The sequence below is a fragment of the Danio aesculapii genome, chromosome 15 (genome assembly GCF_903798145.1).
Source record: "Danio aesculapii chromosome 15, fDanAes4.1, whole genome shotgun sequence".
Lineage (NCBI taxonomy): Eukaryota > Metazoa > Chordata > Actinopteri > Cypriniformes > Danionidae > Danio > Danio aesculapii.
In genome coordinates, this window is record NC_079449.1 from 42748566 (window position 1) to 42764021 (window position 15456).

General features: G+C 36.4%; 1 protein-coding gene across 1 annotated transcript; it reads right to left on the bottom strand.

The window, feature by feature from the left end:
* Nucleotides 1-1280: 1280 nt before the first annotated feature.
* LOC130241999 (polyunsaturated fatty acid 5-lipoxygenase-like) lies at nucleotides 1281-12936 on the bottom strand. Its single transcript, XM_056474021.1, has 14 exons — nucleotides 12787-12936; nucleotides 9336-9534; nucleotides 9161-9242; nucleotides 8199-8309; nucleotides 7544-7653; nucleotides 7253-7425; nucleotides 3861-4013; nucleotides 3562-3759; nucleotides 3014-3100; nucleotides 2671-2849; nucleotides 2389-2510; nucleotides 1808-1908; nucleotides 1553-1723; nucleotides 1281-1460 (listed from the first exon to the last, which is right to left on the bottom strand). The coding sequence occupies exons 1-14, from the start codon at nucleotides 12934-12936 to the stop codon at nucleotides 1281-1283; spliced, it is 2016 nt and encodes a 671-aa protein (XP_056329996.1).
* Between the last annotated feature and the right edge of the window lie 2520 nt (nucleotides 12937-15456).

Here is a 15456-nt window from a genome sequence, read left to right on the forward strand (position 1 = left end):
GTCAGCATAAAAATGTTCAACACAAATATAAAACCTGTCTCCTTCTATGCCTTCTTCACCTCAGGGGGCTTTATGAGGGAATCTGGCTCTGTTTAGTGTTATTACTATTATGTGCATATTTATATTTGTTTAATATTTTTTGTTTGTATTTGCCCATCTGTCAGATTTTAGAGACTTATGCAGTACCATATAGGGGCATAAGAATAGTAAGTGTGTTTGGATTTCAGTCAGTTTTTTGATGACATTTCATTGTTATTGTTCATTCATTAGTTTGTTGGAAATTATAAATAGTTTTAAACCAAATCTTTGCTTTATCCATGAACCATTGTCGAAAGGAAAAGGCAGAATGGAAAAGTGGCTTGTTCTGTAGTTGATCTTTAACTGTTTTCTTGCTAATTATACTTTCTGTTTTTTTACTGCTTACAAAATTGGTCATGCTCCCATACTCATTATGAGAATCTGTTTGAAAACATGTGTTTTTTCTGTCCTTAAAATAGCAAAAATGGATTTGGACACACCCCAATTGAACCTGTGCTGTGTGCTTTAGACTTTGTGCCTAGATTGTTGAAATAGAGCCCTAAGTCTTGCCTGGTACCTGAAATGGAAAAGTATTTAATATGAGAGTTTCACTGAGAGAACCAAGAGCAAATAGCAGGCGACAAAGTCATGGGAAAGCAGTTGATTTATTAAATGATCTTAATTGTGTTTGTTTCAGAGCTCAGACTTTATCTGATCAGTACAAATCAAGTGTTATTACACATCAGGAAACATCAATGAAGAGTTATTGTTTTAAAACTCAATCCTATGACCAAACTTAAAATGACTCATTTGTAATATTATAAATTCTATGAAAATAAAAGTGATGAAAAATAAAATGGAACTGTGAAACGCCTATTAGATTAAAAAAAGCCATATTCAAGGGATTAAATGAAAAGAAAATACAAAATCAAAACATCATGGATGAAAAATTATAAAACGTAATAAAATAAATGACCAAATGAGAACGGTGTGAATTACTAATGATTAAAACATGATGACAGTTACATCGAATAGGTACAAGCTGCTGATGCGAATCTTAAAATTTCGATCATATTGAGTATTGGTTTACAGTAATTTGTTGCATATTTTTTGTTTGCTTGTGATACAGATCTAAACAGCCCATTGAAATCCATGCTTTCTCAGTTTCTTTCTTTTTTTGTTGCATTTTCTTTAAGTGCAAAGCATATACTCTGTAGATGTACTGTGAACAGCTTTTGTAAATGTTTGACACAGATGCATCTTCAGATGGCCACGCTGTTGGGGATTCTGTCTGGAGACAGATACAAGTAGGGTGGTTTCAAAGTTTCATTTCGCTTGCTGATGGTTTCTTGTACTCCAACTATTTTCTTGCGGAATTTCTTAATTGCTTCCATGGCTGGTTCTTCAGTGAAGTACTTGTCTGGATATTCGCCTAAAAACAGCTGGACAGGAGATTGGAGAAAAACAGTGAGTTCTTATTTTCTTTGGTCAATGAGTAGATTAGAAGCTAGTTAGAAATATTCAGTCAACAAACCTCTTTATCCTGGAATCGACTGAGCATCCAAACCATTCCTAGATGCAAACTGGAGCGTCCGCGGTCCGGCAGACTCTCCATGATATACTTCAAGTCTACTTTGCTCTTCTCTGTGGGAGGAGGTTTCCGCATGGTGGATGGAGTGTTCGGGACCCAGGCATACCAGTCAAACTGGAACACAGGAGAGACACAGTTATCAGGATGAATATTTGAGGCCTGGTTTATATTCCTCCAGAGAAGTGCGTAAAATACCACCTGTCCAAAGTTGACTGCTGCATGTTGTGCTGAAGCTGTGAAAATCACGATGGTCAGATACTCAATCAGCTGCACCCTGGTTTTCAGGATGTTTGGAAACTCTGTGGACATTTAAAAGCTCCACCATGTAAGCACAATGCATGTACAAGCATGAAAACATTTATCTTTAGTTATTTCAAGAGTTCACACTTAGCTAATGATTGATAATAAAGCTTGTTTGGCGTGCTGTCCCGGGAGAGAGCCCTGAGCTTATAAGATCCTCGAGCCCTGGGCTCCCTCCCGTTGCAGGGAGAGAGGGGAGTTTGAGCTCAGGTAGATCTCGATGACTCCCCCTCCTGCTTAGTGTAGCTAAGTATCAAATATGGATGCTGAGAAGGTGTACTCAGAGCTTGGCTAAAATATTTTGGATTAATTGTTTAGGGTGCTTGTTTTTGAACTGTGGGAGGAAACCGGACGACCCGGGGAAACCATTTCTGTGAGGAGTTTTGCTCGTTCTCCCAGTGATGCCCATTGAAGAGAGAGAAGACTTGCAAGCATACACAGATAATACCATTATAGTAAAACGATTCTGTACTCACCACCATTATTGGGACAACTCTTCATACCAGAGGAGCAAACATCCTGAACAAAAGCCTGGATCTCCTCATCTTTCTGAACAGCCACATCACTACTGTAGTAGATCTTGACCACATCAGAAACAAAGCTGGAGGAAGGTCAAGACATATGATGAATCAGCAAATACAAATGAATGAAAAATGCTACAAATAAATCTAGGTGTAAAATACTTTACAAGTCCATTTATTATTATTATTATTATTATTATTATTCACCTTTAACACTTTATGTTTGTATTTTTAAAGTACCTTTTCACTGCCTCCCAGACCATCATGCCATCGTCTCTGTAGTAGTAGTTGGGGAGATCCTTCTCGTTGTCAACTCCTCGCGTTTTCATGGCCTCAGGGAAGCACAGGGATTTATAGGTTAATGTCTGCATGGCTTTTTTGATCACTTGTCCTATTCCACGTCCACCAGTGCTATTAACCTTCAAAATAGGAGGTTAGACAGATGAGTTTTTTGTGCACAAAACAGAAATCATATTGCAAGTTTGGATCTTCAGACCCTAAATAAGATATGTGAAAGAGTTGAAGACATGAAAGATACTCGTGGAAAAGCTGTAATTCCTTAATTATGAAGTGGTAAAGATACCTTTTCAAAGATCCCAGAGTCACCGATAAGTGTGTGACGAGCTGATTGGTTGATTTCAATGGTGAAACGGACATGAGGTAACAGTAACTAAGGAGAAAACAAGATATTTAACAAACATGATCAGTCAAATCCCTCTAGTCCACACAGTTTCAGTGTATCAAAGGCATTGTACCAATAACTGAATTATAAATATATTTAATATTAATAATAAATGTTCTGAACAATTACATCAAACCTCATAGGGTTTGTCCAGCTGAAATAAGGACTGACACTGAACAGAGCTAGCATACAGACGCCTTTATAGATAGTAGAAAAAATGTATACATACTAAATAAATAAGTGATTCATTTGTTAGAATTCAATTGTTGAATAGTTGGTGTTATGTTACAGGCAGCTATTGAGCAACCATCACATGCTCATGCCATTCAGCATCTCAGTCATCTGCTTGCATGTGCTAACCCAAAAGGAAAGGGTTGGTTGTGCACAAATCATAACAGTCATCCTAAAGGCATATTGTCATACATGTCGTAACCAACATAAAACTCTACCTTGTACACAGGGTGGACTGCAGAGAGCTGTCTGAACATGGCTATGGCAAACACCTCAGATATCAGGTGTGTCCTGAGAAGGTGTGTGACCAGCTGGTGTACGTTGTAGTCGCAGGATTTCACCCACATTTTGGCTAACAACCAGTCGTACTGATTATCAGTGGGAAGAAAAACTGTGTTCTTCTGTCCTAGAATCTTCTCACGAATGAGCTGTTCCAGAAACCAAAGCAGAACATTTATTTAAAGTTCCAACCTTAAGTTTGAGCACTGACTTCTTATTTAAAAGTAATTTTTTTTACAGGTACCTGAATAGCGATTGGCATGACTTTATTCACTCTGTTCTTGTAAAACAGGCAGAAGGGAGCAGCCAAATACTGCTGGGTGCTGGAGTCTGTGTCATTGGGTTGCACGTCCTCCAGTATTTCATAGTCTGCTATGTAGATGTTTCCTGCCTGTGAAGCAGAGGTTTTTAGCATCTGAGACAAAGAGCTACAGTGGATAAACGTCGCTTCTCTTTAATATTATTAATTCACATTCAGAGTTGACCACTACAGCATCATTACATCACTGCTGTTTCTGTAATCTTCCTTGTCCACATGAAGTCTCTTTCATCTGACCCACAATGGATCCATTATCAAATATCTTTTTTAACCTACAAAATCTTCCATAATTAGGCTACTCCTGTCTGATCAGCTTCATCACCAAATATGTTCCAGTAGTCACCCCACTCTCAGAAATAAAGGTAGCTGTCACTGGGGTACTACCTTTTCAAAAGGTACAAATTTGTACCTAGAAGGTCCATATACCTCAAGGGTACATATTAGTAACTAAAAAGTACAAAGGTGTTCCTCTTAAATTTTTTAGGTATTATTATATGCTTTTGAGTTACCAATATGGACCCTTTAAGTACAAATGTGTACCTTTTTGAAAGGTACCACCCCTGTGACAGCTTGCGTACCTTTATTTCTGAGATTGTAGTAATTTCCTAAAAGACGAAAAAAAAAAAAAATGGCAAAAGCTCAAAATTAGCCAGCTATTCCCTACAATTAAAGATTAGAGATGCTAATGTGTTAATTGATGTGAACATACACAAATCTGCTAAAATCTCATAAAATATGGTCCAGAGTTTCATGACTCTTTAACAGAAAAGATGGAGAAATCAAGATTGTATCAAACAGACAAGAGAGATTTTGAAAAATTTAGCAAGATATTTTTATCTACCAAAGTCAGTATGTCTAGCAGACGAGTCTTCGCTGAGGCCAGCTTCCAGCCTCCGCCACTGAGACTGCAGCTCTGCACAAGACGTTTGGCCAGCCGAGAAATTAAAATGGTCGTGCCCAACTGAGCCTGGTTTCTCTCAAGTTTTTTTTCTTCACATTCACCATTTAGTGAAGTTTTTTTTCCCTCTCCGCTGTCGCCACTGGCTTGCATGGTTCGGGATCTATAGAGCTGCGCATCGTTGGATTTGCTCTTCAGTATTTGGACTCTCAGTAGTGATTATTAAACCACACTGAACTGAGCTAAACTGAACTGAACTTAAACACTACAAACTGAACTACACTGTTCCAATTTACTATGACCTTTTATGTGAAGCTGCTTTGACACAATCTACATTGTATAAGCGCTATACAAATAAAGGTGAATTGAATTGAATAGCTTGCAAACAATTTGTAGCCATTTTTAAAGAGTACAATATCTATTGTCTGTAGCTTGTAGCTGCTCTTCCCATCATGGCTCTACAGCAGAGAAGAAACAGGTCCTGATCTGTGAAGGCCATTATCCACGTTTTGATGGTGAGTTTTACTTCAGAAGTTATAAATTATTAATAGATGTTTACACTATCAATAAAATACGTTAAAACCGTTAAAATCATCACACAATCTAAAATAGGCCATGCAACATAAAAAAAAATTACTTAAAGGGACAGTTAACAGAAAAAAATATATGATTATTGACTCGCCCACAAGTTCTTCCCAACCAGTATGTTTCTTTGTTCTGTCAAACATTTGATATTTATACATATGATATTTAAACAATTTTAGGAATGAAATACTATGTAATTGAACAGTGACCCAGAACTTTATTTTTATTTTATTTGTTATTTTTTTGCTGTGTGTGTATTTTATTAAAATTAGATTTACATTTACATTTAGTCATTTAGCAGACGCTTTTATCCAAAGCGACTTACAAATGAGGACAAGGAAGCAATTCACACAACTATAAGAGCAGCAGTGAACAAGTGCTATAGACTTTTTTTTTTGCTATTTTTTTTTTTGAGAGAGAGAGAGAGAGAGAGAGAGAGAGAGAGGGCACAGTTAGTGGTATAGCCAGAGAGGCAGTTGCAGATTAGGAAGGAAAGTGGAGACTAAACAGTTGCGTTTTTAGTCGTTTCTTGAAGACAGCAAGTGACTCTGCTGTTCTGATGCAGTTAGGGAGTTCATTCCACCAACTGGGCAGATTGAATGCGAGAGTTCGGGAAAGTGATTTCTTCCCTCTTTGGGATGGAACAACGAGGTGACGTTCATTCACAGAACGCAAGTTTCTGGAGGGCACATATATCTGCAGAAGTGAGAGCAGATGAGAAGGAGCCAAGCTAGAGGTCACTTTGTAAGCAAACATCAGAGCTTTGAATTTGATGCATAGATTTCTTAGACCTCAGAGGATCCAGACAACTACTAATCCCACCCCTTTCATTTCACTGACAGGCTTCCCTGTAGACATCGGAAATTCAAACACAAAAGGACTGCGATTCCACTTGAGTTTTGGCAGGTTTTGTGCATGTCGCAGAGAAAAAAACAAAGCAAATTAAGCAATTGATATAGCTATTTAGATATGTAAGGCTCATAGCTCGTAAGACGGGGAAAATTCACTCGCCAATGAACTTTGCTTTTTCATTTGAAATATGACAGTCACGGCGCATTCTTAAAAGTGGAAATGCAAACGCTAATGCGGAATTTGCAATTGCATTTGGATTATGTAACAATTTATGCATCCACATATTGAAAATGCAATTAAAAATACAATTTGCAATTGCATTTGAAAATTGTCCGAAAAATCCTTATAGTCTTGCAACACTTATTTGTTGCAAACATTAATTCTGAGAGATGCAGGATAAGTAGTATTTTTAGTGACTAGATTTGAGTCTAGTCTAGTCTTTAAATGTTCTAAGAATTTGTGCCTTGTTTTAAAATCCAGTTGCATTTATTATTGACAATCAATCTTGGCTACTTTTAATAATTATTACCAAGTCCAAATTGCTGTCTCTATTGGCATTTTTTGGCTTGATTTGGGTACATTTTAACTAAGATTTAAGTGCATTTTGCTTGTTTTTTTTGTTGCAGAGAACGCAAGGTAGTACATGAAAATTGAATTTACATTTTGGGTGACTCTAGGAAAAAAACAAGATCAGTTTTACAATTTCTCAATATTATTGTCACCAAGTAGAGGACCCACTTGACACATTAGAGTGCACTCTACACATCACATATGCCAATGAACCGGACTACACATCCCATAATCCTCAGCATCTCACACCTGATTTTCATGAACTTTGAAAACACAAACACAAAGAGCTAAAGGACTTTGTCACGGATTGAATGGACTGTATATACACACACAACACTCACACATCCAGTATATGTATTGTTTCATTTGATTTGTTTATTATGTTTGGTTGTATTTTTTTTCTGACCTGTAATTCCCCCTGCAGTGTAGCTCCTCTATCCAGGGAGTTCTCCACCATCTCCTGCGTTACCACAAACTTGTCGGGGAGTTTTGTGCACTTTTTGATCATCACAGGATTGCAACCATTCAGGAACTGATAACCAAATATTTCATCTTCCGTCCATTCATTCATCAGATGCTCTGTCAAAAGGAAGAATTAAGTCAACTGCTGGTGAGATAATGAGTGAATTAATAACCAGTGAATGACTCAGTTAAAACAAATACAAAATAAAGTAATTAAGGAAGAAATTATTCAAACCTGGCACTGTGTTCTTGATGGTAATGGTTATGAATATTTTTTCAAAATCTTCAAAATTCTTCCAAGACTGGAACAAATTCTCAAGTTTATTAAGACCAAGATTCTCCATCCTGAAAAAGAAGACAAAAATACAGCTGAATGCTCAAAATTTGATTTTCAATGTTCGGCTACGTTTGTTATTCCACTTAATATTTCCTGGCTGCGGTCCAAGTATGTCACAATTGTAACCTTATATATTTTGTTAATTATTATTTAAATGTAAAAATGTTATGGAATTTATTTAGAAAGATTTTCTATTTACTTTCAATATGTCTGATACAAGGTTTAATATGTATTAGTTAAGAAAGTTATTGTTGTGCTCTGGCTCCTTTAAGGGAGGTGCACCGGAAAGCAGGAGAGGGAGAAAAAAAAGGGAGTGGAGAAAAGTTCGGGAGATGCAATGCTGTTGTAATGCTGTTTGTGAATGTTATGTCGATGCTCCAGATTAAAGAAAAATAAACGAATTATCACCCTGGTAACCCGCGTTTATTTATGATACCCACGTTGGAGAGACTGGGGTGGAAACAGCCAGAAATAAGGGTTACACAATAATTGAATAATATGCTCATTTGTTAAAGATATTTGCAAAGTGATAAACATGAACAGGGTAACCTACACTTCAAGAAAACTCGAATAGAAGTCCACTGATTTTTTGCAATCAAACTGAACATCCACAGGAAGTTTAGAGACCATGCACATTGGGAAATCACTTTTCCAACACCCATACCTGCAAAAGAGACAGCATTAATCTTTCAGTAATTGGATTGAAAGTTAAATTTGCTCTGTTAAACTTATGCTGCACAGCTAACCTGCACACAGATGGCTTTTGTTCTGATTTATACTGTAAATCCCAAACTAAGATTCAACCAATCAGCTGTGAGCAAAGTGACAATAAACTCCCCATTCCTATTGCTGCTAAGTCACTATAGTTAAACAGATAGTTTAAAGATAAAATCATTTTAATTTGATTTTCATCTTCAGATCTTAATGTGAATTATTATAATTATTTTAGATGACATATTAAATTATTATATCCGCACAAGCCATTTTATTTTAATAACTTCTTCTAGTCTAGGTCTAGTCTCAGCTCTATCCATGTTTGATTGTTTGTAGTTTTTAATCTTTGGTAGTGAATTGTGCTGACTTTCTTAAGAAGTCAATCAAAGTATCTTTATGTTTCAAGGCGCGTGATTGGCTGTTTGCTACTGATGTCCGGCCTTCATCTGCTCTTGAAGTCAGGATCAAAGCATGAGTTAACAGAGAAAGTTAATGATCAGCATCGTGAAACCAACAAAACCTGACTGAACAGTTTGTTCAGCCACCATCATGGTACAGGGCCTTGACCGCTGGATATAGCGTACAGTACACAAACAAAAATTGAGATTTATAAAACCTTGCGTATGCATATCTGCACGCATTTTCAGCTCTCAGGTCTACCTGAGAATCTGCATACAATGAAAAGTCTTAAATACCTTTACATGCCCACTTTCAACCATATTTAGTCAATGCAAATCAGTTCATAACGTTCTATGCATATTAAAATGAGCTGTAATGATTCTGTAACTGTGATGTTAGTACCTGAATTGTTTTTGTCTGTTTTCCAGTTCCAGGTGCCTGTACTCTTTCAGTATTGAGAGCTTTTCATCCTGAGGCAAACGACCTGTAGGAACACACAAACAGGATGCATAAATTCACACATAAATACATAGACACACACAAAGGAGGGTATTTTTTTCTTAATTCAGGACTTTACCTCTGCCTTCTCGAAGAACCACCGGGTCATTAGATATCCACCGATAACAGGGGAACTCAAAGCAGTCTCCAGTGGGTGCTGTTACACTGATATACCTGCAGTACCATTGATCATCAAACAGGAATTTCCTGTCCTTCTCCAGTTTGACCAGCAGAATCTCTCCAAGAGTCTCCTCCACATTGATCTCAATGGAAACCACCTTTAACAACAAATGTTGTTTGTTTATTTTTTGCGTGCAAATACATTGATAAATAAATAAGTAAATAAAGAAATAGAACAAATAAAGTTCATCAGAATTTGTCAAAACACTCTGGGTTTGTGATCTCAAAACCTGTCATAAGTATGAATTTAAAATGTGGATTTACATCATCTGACTGCTAGTAAATAAGCTTGCCAATAATGTATGGTTTGTTAGGATAATACTCTTTTAGTTGAGATGTGACAGTTAAAAATCTGGAAAAATCTAAACACGGAGAAAATAACCTTTAAAGTTATTTAAAATAATTTGTTAGCAATGCATCTCACAAACCAAAAATTGTGCAGTGCCAAAAAGCCGTGGGAACGGGATGAGGCCAGTGCTTGAGTGATATTTTGAAGCACCTGTGTCACGCACCGGCCTCGAGTCCCATGGAGGAGCTCTGGATTAGAAAAAGAGGAGAGACCACAGTGAAGGAGGAGAGAGGACCAGGCCTAGACACGTTGTTTTACTTTTTTATTGTACCATTAACAAATTATTTAAAACTTTGTATGTTCTCCGCCTCCTTTTTCCCGATGGCCAGTAACTTTAGTACAGTGGTGCCAAAACCCGAGAGGAGGAGGAAAACCCTATCCAAGATGCTCTTGCTGCTGGGGGCCACCGGCATGGCCGTGCTGCTGGGACGCTAATGGTGGAGAAACTCGTCCGTCTGCGATTGAGGAGCCGTGGCTACTCTCCAAAAAGGGCTGGGGAAGCTCAGCCCTTTCGGGAGTTCTCCCAAAGGGAGTATTTACAGCTTACATCTGAACGGGGTTAAATTAACCATGGCTAAACAAGATCAGCTTTCTCTCACATCTAAAAGCACACTTTTTGGGACTCATTAGCCGCGTTTCCACTATCGCGCCTAAAGGAAATGTGCCAGGGTCAGATCGGATTTCAACTGTCACCTCCGGGGCCAGATCGGGCTAAAGTGGGGCTTCCACGGGGCCATCGGCCGGCCTTTTTTGGCCCACCAAATACCTTGGGCCAAAGAGGACTGACTGAGACTTTGGGGTGGAGTGAAAGGAGAGGTGGAGCTTGCCAGTCTGGTAAAGCTAGCGTGTCACTATTACACTAGTTTTCCGATCGCACAGGAGTACATGCGCCAAAATAAATAAATAAGGAAGATAAAAACATATAGCTGATCAGTTTAAGATAGGCTATTCCAAAAAACATCTTATAGGCTAGGGGTCTTTTTGCTTATGATTGCCCTAATGTTTCCCTTTTAAATGCAAGCCTTTTGCATAAAATAATAAAGTAGTTTTAATTTATAAGTGATATTTCTTTGCTGCGTCCTCCTTGATGTTTCAATAATGCATAATAATCTTTACACCATATTAAAGACACAGCAGCCAACTTGTTTTGTCAAGTTTAAATGGTGTGTTTGCATGAAATGTGCGCAGTTAGATGCATGTGTGTGAGAGACAGGGTAAAAGAGCGCTCACTTGACAGCTCTTAATGCCGCGAGCGGCTAGATTTCTTTTTTCTGTATTTATTTTGGAGATAATACAAAATATGAATACAACAGAAAGAAATAACACTTTACAAATTACGTGTCCACTTTTGTAGGCTCAACACAATAGTGTCAAATCTAGATAACATAGCCTAAGCTGTAGTGAAATCTTTTAAATAGTTACAAATATCGTATATAACAATATCACATTATATAAATCAATCAATATAAAACCAACAAAAGCTAGCTAGAACAATGTAGGTATATACAATACACAAATTTAACCATTTTAAGTTGTTTTTAACTTTTATTACAAAGGCCTGTCTGAATTTTTTTTAGATATTTTCTAAAAACAATAAACAACGAAGGAGTTTTGAAATATCATATATTAAGTATTTGGATATGATGATATTAATCAAACTGTGCAAACAGAGCATTTTTTTGGGTGAGTAAAACCATCAGAAACTACCTTCTTTTCTGTCATCCAGTCCTGCGCAAACATGGCCAAATTTAAAAATTCAATTTTAAATATAGAGATTTATTAGTGGATAGCTGCTGAGCTCAACGAAATATAGGCTATGTTTTATTACTTGCTCTTATGTGCTGAAACACAACACTTTCCTTTGCTTAAGAGAACCGAATAATATGCAACATCCTTAGATGTTTATCGGGCCTAGGGAAAAATGTATATATTTTAGGTCTCTGAGCTAAATTATATTCTGGGCTGAATGTTTGATAGCATTTAACGAGGATGTTATAAAATACATTTCATACTGAGTTATTACCGGAGAATTTCTGTGGTTTTATATTATGGATGGTGTGCTGGGTCATCCCTCTGTTAGTGGTGAGACCACTCGATGCACGATGCCGACAGTCGGTTGGCGAGTGATCAAATATAATGAATGAAAACATACAGGCCTGTGCGTATAGACATAATGTAATGCTGTAGAGTAATCAGACATGAAGGAAGCAGATCTCACGTAGCGTTTGTGAGAAATACTACAGTAAGAACTTTACCAATTAGTATTTGATGCATTTGTTGTGGAGTTGCAACGACGAGTCACACACAATGTTGTTACAAAGTTCACACACACACACACACACACACACACACACACACACACACACACACAGCGTGCGCGTTTAGATTTGTACTCTTTTTGCACGCAAATGTGACAGGATACAGGTTAATCTCCACTGCTGTATGGATATCTGTTATGTTAATGTACAAAATAAACCTGATTTAACGTCCACAAACCGGGATTAAAGCATCTTTTATAATTGTCTGACACGCGGCTGCGCTGATGAAGTAAAGTTGAATTAAATCGCTGTAATTCATTACACATTAAACACATGTTAAACTTGTAAAACTCACTCTTGATCACATCTGATGATGATTGATGATCCTAGCGAACTGAACAGACCTTTTATTCCCGGTTACTTTGCGAATGTCCTCTCTTGTTGATATGATTATAAACGTTTCTACCGGGACATGGTTATACGCAGCTGTCAATCAATTCGGTGGGCGGGGAGACCGCACTCCTACGTCAAGTTGCGGTTGCTCTGAAACCCGCTCCAATTGGTCCACCGTTTTTATGTTGTTAAATTGAAAAAACAAAAGGACTGGGTGTGTTTATATCAGCCCATTATGACGGTCTATACACTATACCTACACATATGTCTGTCCAAACAGCTTGAAAAATAGATTTTTCACCATAGGTGCCCTTTAAAACATCTGAATAACATGAAAAACAAAATCTTACCGTTTCACTGTGCAAATGTTCAAACCAGTGTTTGTTCACTAAAGTCAGTTCGCTCTCTCCCTCTTTCCCCACCAGCTTCAGGTAAATGTAATCAATTGTCCCAGCATTCTTTTGGCTTCCAGTCGTGAGAGATACCATGTACGTGAACATTTTGCTGAAACTAAAGACAAGAATAGACAAGAAGAACCACATCAGAATCTGTTGCATCTTTTGATGTTAACATGGCTAGTGGCTACTCTGCAAAAAACACTTTTTTTACTTAAAGTTTTTGTCTTTTCTAGCCTAAATATCTAAAAATTCTTAAATCGAGAAGCATTTTCTAGACAAGCAAAAAATCGTGTCTTGTTTTAAGAACAAATATACCAAAATTAAGTTTTTCCTTAAAACAAGCAAAATTATCTTGTCAAAACATAAAACTTAATTTTTTAAAAAGGTGTTTTCCATTGTCTGTTGAGGGCTGTGATTATGGTTGGCTGAACTGGAGATATTTGTAATCAGTGTTGGGTGAGTTAGTTTAAAAAGTAATCAATTATTAATTGCAGCATTCAAAAAATATGAACGTTCCCATTACATCTTCTCAAAAGTAATTTAATTCACTCAACTCTTCTTAAAATCCCTGTAAAATCTAACCCATAAACAAGAAAAAAATACACTCTTAATTATTTAACTTTGAGACAAACATACATTTTTAGCTTTATTAAAAAACAAAAAAAAAACAAAAAAAAAAACATGAAGGCATAGTTCACCCAAAAATAAAAATTTATTTACTGTCTAATTACCCTTCAGGTCTTCCAAACCTTTTTGACATTCCTTCTTTCTTCAGTAAGAATTTGTGTAGGAAAATTACTATATATGAAATTATTTTGAAGGTTTCCTGTATAAAGTGATGGTTTATCTAGAACTGATCATTTGGAAACACTTTACAATAAGTTCACGAATAATGATGTATTAACATTTAAACTAAATATTACTTTATTATGAGCTAGTTATGAACTAACTACAACATGAGTCACAAGAGTCCATGTGTGAATAATGGCTACCTTAATTAACGTATTAATTACCACTTACACTGAATTTTTTGTAGCCAGTACAACAAATAGACATAATCCTTATTTCCTTTGGCTTTTTCTTGTTCTCTCAACTTTTGAAAACATCAGCTGCACTGACCTAAAATTATTTGTCAGTAATACAAAAAACATGTAGTTGGGTTAACATAAGATTATTAGTTTTTTGGTTATATGTATAACTTTTTTGTCAGCAGAACTGGAATGCCCGAAGTGGAGTGAAAAAAAAATCCTTATTTCTTTTCGCTTTTTCTCGTGTACTCAACTTTTGCACTGCACTGACCTAAAATGGCTGAAGTTATGTGAACAAAAAACTCTTTTGGAAATTGGTACTAAAAATAATACATTATCAGAACAAACAAACATAGTTTAATTGAAAAAAAAAAAAACTAAAACAGAGACAAATGTTAACAAAACATTAGACACAGAATTAGAAACAGGACAGGAGGTAAAACAACAATAATGATAAACAAGACTAGGATCAAAACATGGCAGCACAAACAGAGAAAAATGCTTTTTAATGCCTCACAGGGCAAAGAGTGTGTGTGAATGAGGTGTCTTTATAGTCCTAGTAATCAGTCCATCATGAGCTTCCAGCTGTGTGTGTGAAATCAGGAAAACTGATTCTTCCATTTGAATTATAAGCTGCATCCCAAATGGCACACTATACACTATGTACTTATGCACTTAGACACTTAACAGATGTGTGTTTCCCAAACTCGCGGCTGAACTATCATAGTACGATGCATCGTTTGGGAAAAGAGCAATGTAGTGACGAGTGTTCTCCAAAATACATAGATTCTCTGTCACAGATCCATCGCTTGAACCTTGTTAGTTAACATAAAAAGCCCATAATGATGCTCTAAACGGGGTGGAGGAACTACTTCTTTAGAGAAGAACCTCATCATTTCTTTGTGCAAATTATGTTGTTTTACACGCGCACGCATGGAAAAAAAATCCAATATTAGTTTTGGTAAAAACATGCACTCGCTTTCCATATTAACTGAATTATATAATATTTATTATGTAGTAGAAATGAAAAATCATACTTTAATAATAATATTAATGATGATAATGATGATTATTATTATCATTATTAAGTAGGATATTGTTTATTTATTATTATTTTTTTTTAGAAAAGTCTACTTTTACAACTTGACACTTGTAAACCACAGCAGAAAGTTCTAACCAGCAGGTCCATGTCATATACAGTACAGATACTTAATAAATAACCTTCTATAAATTAAATTAATTATTGTATGCATTTTGTTTTCACAAGCTTTGGAGACGTAGCGTAAATTTTGCTTTTAAATAATAGATCACCTATCAGCTTTTCGTCATAAGGCTTTCAAAGTGCACTGCGAAGGGGGCGCAATTGTAAACATGAAGATCACTAAAACTGAACTGTAAAAATAGTTTGAAAGCAAATTACACCTAAGAGAGATGACCTTAATACTTTTTTATTTTTAATAGTTCCAACTTTGAATGTTAGAATGTTCTAAATGAATAGGGCATAGGGGGGACAAGTGTGAACAGAACACAACCAGAAACTGTGTTTCTAACTACAGCTTCAGAGGTATAGTTTCAAGTGCTCAAGTTTGCGACG